Genomic DNA, 7,298 nt, shown 5'->3' with positions numbered 1-7,298 from the left:
TTTTCCAGACAGATCCATTTGTCATCTTCATCCGGATATCACCCATACCAATTATTTCCAAAGGTTTTCCATCAGCCAGGAAAACATTTCCGTAATCTCCCGCAATGTAATTATCGAATACATCACGATTACCAGTGGTATGAAACGAAGCTCCCGAGTCCATTACCCAAGAATCAACCGGGCTTTCCATGGATAGTAATAGAGCATCATGTACCTCCTCAGTAACAACATTAGCGTTGTTCCTTGTTGATTTGCAATTCTTTTTCAAGTGACCAGTCTCACCACAGCTCCAGCACTTCACATTCTTTTCAAAGTTGCTTTTGTCTTTTCCATTTCTTGACCTGGATCTACCATGCCATTGGTTAAAACTCTATTCGCCACTCTTGCCCCTTCCTCTATTCTCGAGATTTAGAGCAGAACTTGATGATGTTCCTTCACCAGAATCCATCTTGCGAACTTCCTCGGCAAGAATTTGATCTCTGACATCATTGAATTGTAGCTTTCTTTTTGCAACAGAGTTGCTAACCACTGCCCACATTGGTTCCCAAACATTTGGTAAAGACGCCAAAAGAATAAGTGCACGAATCTCGTCATCAAAATTAATTTCAACCGATGTTAGCTGAGAAACAATCGTGTTGAACTCATTGATGTGTTTAGCCACCGAAGCACATTCTCCCATTTTCAAGTTGAATAACTTTTTCATGAGATGCACTTTGTTGTTTGCCGATGGCTTCTCGTACATGTCCGACAAAATGGACATCATCTCCTCCGTTGTTTTTGCCTCCGCCACGTTATGTGCCACGTTCTTCGTTAGGGTCAACCGTATTACACCTAACACTTGTCGGTCAAGAAGCTTCCAGTCATCATCCTCCATCTTTTCCTTCTTCTTTCCAGATAGAGGTTGACGCAACTTCTTACTGTACAGATAATCTATTATCTGTAACCGCCAGAACGAAAAATCTGTTCCGTCGAACTTGTTGATTCCCGGTCCCGATCCATCATCTCCGGCCATCACTTCTCAAGCCTTAACAAAAAATCTAAAAAATCTTTTCTGATGTGGAAGATCAGACAAAGCTGGAACCACATAGCATACTCAGAATTCTTAAGAATTTTCACAACAAGGCTCTGATACCAGTTGTTGGGGAATTACCCCGAAGCTATGTCGACCACGATGATAATAATGCGGAATAAAACAACCAACAAGAACACAAAGATTTACGTGGTTCACCCAATATAGGCTACATCCATGGAGCACCGCAACTTTTATAACCGGAAGAAATATTACAACAAGTGTATACACCAATACACTCAATATTCCTCACTCCCAAACCCGAGTATACCGAGAAAATAATTTCTCTAACTCACAAAAGAGAATTCCCGCACTCAAGAAAAATACACTCTTTTTTTCTATGCACTCTCTTTTAATCAAAGATGAAAAGCTTTTGATTTTGGGATACAATAACTGAAGTAATTGAGCTCTATTTATATCTAAATTCCTCGTTCAGTTTTGTAAATTCTTTCGATGTGGGATACGTTTTTTATTATTTAATTTAATGTGGGTCCCACCCCATTAAATTCTTACATAACAGATACTTCCGGCTTAATGCATCTGCAACTTGATTCATTTTTCCTGGCCGATACTGTATTTCACAGTCAAAATCTTTCAGTAAATCTAACCATCGTCTTTGCCTCATATTCAGTTCTGATTGAGTAAAACAGATATTTCAAACTCTTATTATCTGAGTAGATAATAAACTGCTCACCGTATAGATAATGTCGCCAAACTTTTAAAGCAAAAACAATGGCCGCTACTTCAAGATCATGAACTGGATATCGGGATTCGTGTGTTTTCAATTGCCTTGAAGCATATGCAATAACTTTTCCATGTTGCATTAAAACACATCCCAAACCTCTCGATGATGCATCAGTACAAACCACAAATCCACCTGATCCAGATGGCAATGCCAACACTGGTGTTTTTGTCAGCTTCTTTTTCAATTTAAGAAAACTATTCTCACATTCATCTGACCAAATAAATCTTGCATCTTTCTTAGTCAGTTGGGTAATAGGTCGGGCAATCTGCGAAAATCCTTCAGTGAATCGTCTATAATACCCAGCCAATCCCATAAAACTTCGAATCTCTGGTATATTGGTTGGTCTAGCCCAATTCAGGACTGCTTCAACTTTACTCGGATCTACAGATATACCTTGGGCTGATATCACGTGACCCAAAAATATCACGCTATCAATCCAAAATTCACACTTCGACAACTTAGCATACAATTGAAAATCTCGAAGTGTTTGAAGAACCAATCGTAAATGCTCTTTATGTTCCCGTTTTGATCTCGAATACACCAGTATATCATCAATAAAGACAATAACAAATTTATCCAGAAAATATCTGAACACTCTATTCATTAGATCCATAAACACTGCTGGTGCATTTGTTAAACCAAATGGCATTACCAGGAATTCATAATGCCCATATCTAGTTCTAAAAGCTGTTTTAGGAACATCGTCTTCTCTAACCCGAAGTTGATGGCATCCTGATCGAAGATAATCTTCGAATAAACAGAATTTCATTGGAGTTGATCAAACAAGTCATCAATTCTAGGCAGAGGGTATTTATTTTTAACAGTGACTCGATTGAGCTGCCTATAATCAATGCACATTCTCATGGAACCATCTTTCTTCTTTACGAACAGTACAGGTGCTCCCCAAGGTGACATACTAGGGCGTATATAACCTTTTTCGAGTAAGTCCTGTAACTGCTCTTTCAATTATTTTAGTTCAGCAGGAGCCATTCTGTACGGCGCTCTAGAGATCGGCGCAGTACCGGCATCAAGTCGATGCTAAAATCAATTTCTCTCTGCGGTGGAAAGCCTGGTATTTCTTCAGGAAAGACATCGGGAAATTCTTTCGCTACTGGGATATCAGATAATTTTGGTTCTTTCTTGGTAGCATCGATAGCATAAACCATATATCCCTCATTTCCTATAGATAATAATCTAAACATGTGGGGACCCGGTCTCTAATTCTTTTTCTTGGGATTAAATGGATCGTTATTCTAAAATATGGGTCAATTTTTCGCTTTTTACATTAAATCAAATGTAACTAAACAAGCATAATTCTTTATTAAATTTACAACATACAAACACAAAATACATGTCTTGCTCTGTATGTCCTCAACTAACCAGTATTAAAATACAGTACATAATAAAAGACAACTACTGGTTCATCTGCTACGCCCGTGATCTCCACGCTAACCCGATCATCTCTGTCTCGACCCAGATCCTGCCCCACCTGTTGTTATGCACACATACAGACATAACAACAGCCGGAAAACCGGTGAGAACAAATCCCAGTATAAACATGTATACATGCATTCAAACAATCTAAAACATGAAACATGCTAATATGAATGTCATTCATATATAATCATGCAATGCGAGTCTAATCATGTCTAGACGCGACTCGACTAGAACTCTAGGGATCCCGTTGTGAATAAGACGGCACTGTCTGTCACCTACCCTCCCAATCGAGGTGCTGTCCGTCTTATTCCTAGACTTCGGCCTGATCTGTATCCGCGTCTACAATAGGGGCGGTGATCTTCCCCTAAGCTGTGATATCGCCGAACGTCTAGTATTCTGCCTGATCTCCAGACTGTCCTATCTTAATGCATGAATACACAATCTGTAAACAAGCATAATCATTCTAATGCAATGCCACATGATCTGTAAACAAAGCATAGCAAGATTTGTATACAAGTTCTATAAACAAATCTATAACCAATCATAATCATATCTAGATATAAACAATAAAACAAGTATGTGATTTTGTTGGGAAACTCAAATGTGAGCTCATTTGAGTCGTGATTCCCCAAACAAAACATGTACTATACCTTTCGTCGCACAGTTGCTGTCACGGTTGACAATACGAATCTGAAATGGAAATGTTGATACAAAATCTATCAATCTCTTATCTAATCAACCCAAATCCAAGTCACTACGTGATCTCGATACAATTTGACGGCATAACGACGTATATTCTTAATACCGGTCAGTCCAATCTCAATAAATATCAACACTATATCGTCCTCAACTCATACTCAAATCAAATGCATAACACCATATTCAAAATCGATATCTTTTATTCCTAAACATGCTGAAATTCATAAGAAATGCGTACGACATCCTTTCTTTGTTCTAGTTTCGATTATAACCTCATAATCCTTACTAGAATATCTAAATATAGTCATAATAGCATTTTCCTTACATGAATTTCTTGAAACATGTTAGAACTGAATAAAAAGTGTACCCTTTCAAAGCCTTCGACGCAAGGAACAAGAATCTCAACTCGGGTTATAATTTGGATGGCTAAATCTTGAGATATCTTACCTCAAACCTTTAAGAAAACTTGAGGATTCTTAGAGAAAGTCTCGATTCTCTGTGCTGGAAATGAAGAAAACACGAGTCAGCACCATTCCATATATATACCCTGCCATGTGTCAAGCTGAGAACAAAGGTGGATTTCTCGGAGGCATCACCGCGGGTGCGGTAACGCTAGGAGCGCGGGTGCGCTATGGCTTCGGCAGAACTTTTTATTTTTCACAAGTGATGACCGCGGGTGCGGTCATGTAAATACCGCGGGTGCGGTGTGGCTACGGGAATTCACTCATTTTCTGCCCATTGCACCACGGGTGCGGTCTTGCACAACTAAAATTTCATATTTTATCGCATCGTTTAGCCCCGTCTGTTCTTGCGTTTCGTATTCAACTATCTACAAGAATCTCAGGCATTACATTTCTCAATTTCTTTCTATTCATATCCAATCTAGGGCATTACAAAACATTTCCATTGCTGAGACTAACGGTATCTTAGCCTGTGATCCTCGACCATAAAAATTCCATTTGCTACCATAGTATGGCCTAAATCGTACTACACCATGAAAACAATCTACAGTGGCTCGATAACTGGATAGTGTGTCCATACCAATGATACAATCAAAATCATGCAACGGTAATACAATCAAGTTTGTGATCATAATGCTATCATCGAAATGCAACACACAGTCTAACACAATTTGCCCAGATGGAATAAATCGTCCAGCTGGCATAGACACAGATACAGTTTCATGAAATGGTGTAGTCCAAAGTTCATATTCATCAGCATAATCGGATGCAATGAATGAATGAGATGCTCCAGTATCAAATAAAACTCGTGCAATATGATCGTAAAAAAGGCAAGTACCTGCGATCACCCCGCCTGGAGCCTCTCTAGCCTGATCCTCGGTCAAAGCATATATTCGGGCTTGTTGAGGACCTTGGAAAGACTGTGGCACATTACCCCTGAACTATGGGTAACTAGACTGCTGGTAGGATAGTGCAGGAGAAAATGGTCGCTGAGATGAGCCACCTGGAAAACTACCTCTGGCATAAGGCAACTGCTGTGGCTGCACGGTTCAGAAAAACTCTGGCAAAATGCCCTAACTGACCACAAGTATGACATGAACCCTGTACTCCACTACACTGTACAGTAGGATGTCTTCCTCCGCATCGATCACAATAAATCACGGGGTACTGTGCACCTGTTGCACTTTGCGAACTGCTCGAACTAGAAGAACTGGACTGATATTTCTTTTTAAACTGTTTTCCTTTTGGTCTGAATTGTTTTTGTTTCTGCTGTTGGTATGACTGCTGAGATGGAAAAGATGGTGTACCTGCTGAAAAAAATGAACCACCACTAGGCATTTGTGGAGCCTGTGGTTGTCTACCCCTTTTCAATCCAGCTTCAATTCCAATCGCCTTATCCATAGCTTCGGCATAAGTTATAGGCGACCCAGCCATAACCATCGCATGAATTTGAAAGTCCAGTCCTTCCAAAAATTTTGAAATTTTCCCTTTTTCACTCACGGCCACATGTGGTACATAAGTGAGAAGAGCAGAAAGTTGTCGAGCATATTCTTCCACAGACATATTACCCTGAACGAGTCGATAAAATTCAGATTTTCTGGCTGAGTAGTAGAATGGTGGAGCAATTCTTGGAGAAATTTAGCACGAAACACCTCCCAAGAAATCTGACTACCTGTTTGTTGCAGTACATTTGTAGTAGCCTCCCACCAACGCTGTGCACGATCCCGTAGTTGGAGGACTGCCATATTTAACCTTCTATCAGCATCATAATTTACTGTGTTGAACAGGAATTCCATGTGTTTCAACCATCCTTCTGCTCGATCACTGCCTTCATTTCCAAAGAATTTCGCAGGATGCATATTCTGAACTCGAGCTACAGCCAATTCCATTTCATCAACTCGGTGCACTAACTGTTCTACCTCTGCATCAGTTTTAGCGGCTATCTCTGCAACAGGACGCCCACGCCTACCTCGAGGAACTCTGTCATTTCCTCCGATATTCTGTGCCCCAGACTCCTGATTCACTTCTTTTCCTTTCCCTTTATTTCCTCTAGTTGTCATTCTACAGGATTTAAGGTTAAATTCCCAAAATATTCCATAACCTCAATATAATCCAAAGCACTGAAATACAAATCAAATGTATAATCTACATGTCATATCTCTGAGATACTAACATATAATTCAAGCCAAACAAGAGCAAGTAATTTCCAATCGTATATTTACTTGAATTTTTCGGCAACTGGTGCGGCCATGATCGACGGTCAAAGTGGCGAAAATGGGTTTGAAGATTTGTACAGAAAGTTACGGGAAGAGATGAGGAATTCGGTGTGTGTTTATAGGTGTAGTGTGTGTGAGAGAGTGTATCATAATATATATATATATATATATATATATATATATATATATATATATATATATATATTATGCATGTTTATCTTTTATCTTTTCGGGGTTCGAAATTTGACCCGATTTATTTTATTTCAACTCTTATTTGCTATAAAATTTAAATATGCATAAATACACAATTTAATTATTTGACTTAATTATTTTAAATTCCTCAATTTAAAATAATTAATCTTAATTATCGTCAAATCAAATATAATTAAATCGGATCATTACACATCCATTTTATTGTTCTATTATTTTCAAAACCAATTTTATGCTCGATGAATGACACTATACTTCTTTTCCCACATCCTTTCTTTTTTGTATTGTAAAGATATTTTGAAGTTTTATGTAATTTTAATTTAATCATCAAGTTTTATTTGCACCATTAGTCATTAACCTTAAATGTTTTATAAAATATGCGCGCATAAATAATCTATTTGAATAATTGGTAGTATATCAGTCAATTTCAATAGAGTGGTATCAAAATCTACTTTTTGATT

At 38.5% G+C, this 7,298-nt stretch overlaps 1 protein-coding gene across 1 annotated transcript; it reads right to left on the bottom strand.

Annotated features, from left to right (window-relative positions):
* Positions 1 to 1,578: 1,578 nt before the first annotated feature.
* On the bottom strand, positions 1,579 to 6,471 carry LOC140835794 (uncharacterized). The gene is made up of 5 exons (XM_073201202.1): positions 6,064 to 6,471; positions 5,427 to 5,980; positions 5,070 to 5,347; positions 1,764 to 2,435; positions 1,579 to 1,640 (listed from the first exon to the last, which is right to left on the bottom strand). The coding sequence occupies exons 1-5, from the start codon at positions 6,469 to 6,471 to the stop codon at positions 1,579 to 1,581; spliced, it is 1,974 nt and encodes a 657-aa protein (XP_073057303.1).
* Positions 6,472 to 7,298: the final 827 nt, after the last annotated feature.

Source organism: Primulina eburnea, chromosome 7 (genome assembly GCF_022965805.1).
Source record: "Primulina eburnea isolate SZY01 chromosome 7, ASM2296580v1, whole genome shotgun sequence".
In the NCBI taxonomy this organism is placed as follows: Eukaryota; Viridiplantae; Streptophyta; class Magnoliopsida; order Lamiales; family Gesneriaceae; genus Primulina; species Primulina eburnea.
This window is presented reverse-complemented; position numbering and strand designations above follow the sequence as displayed.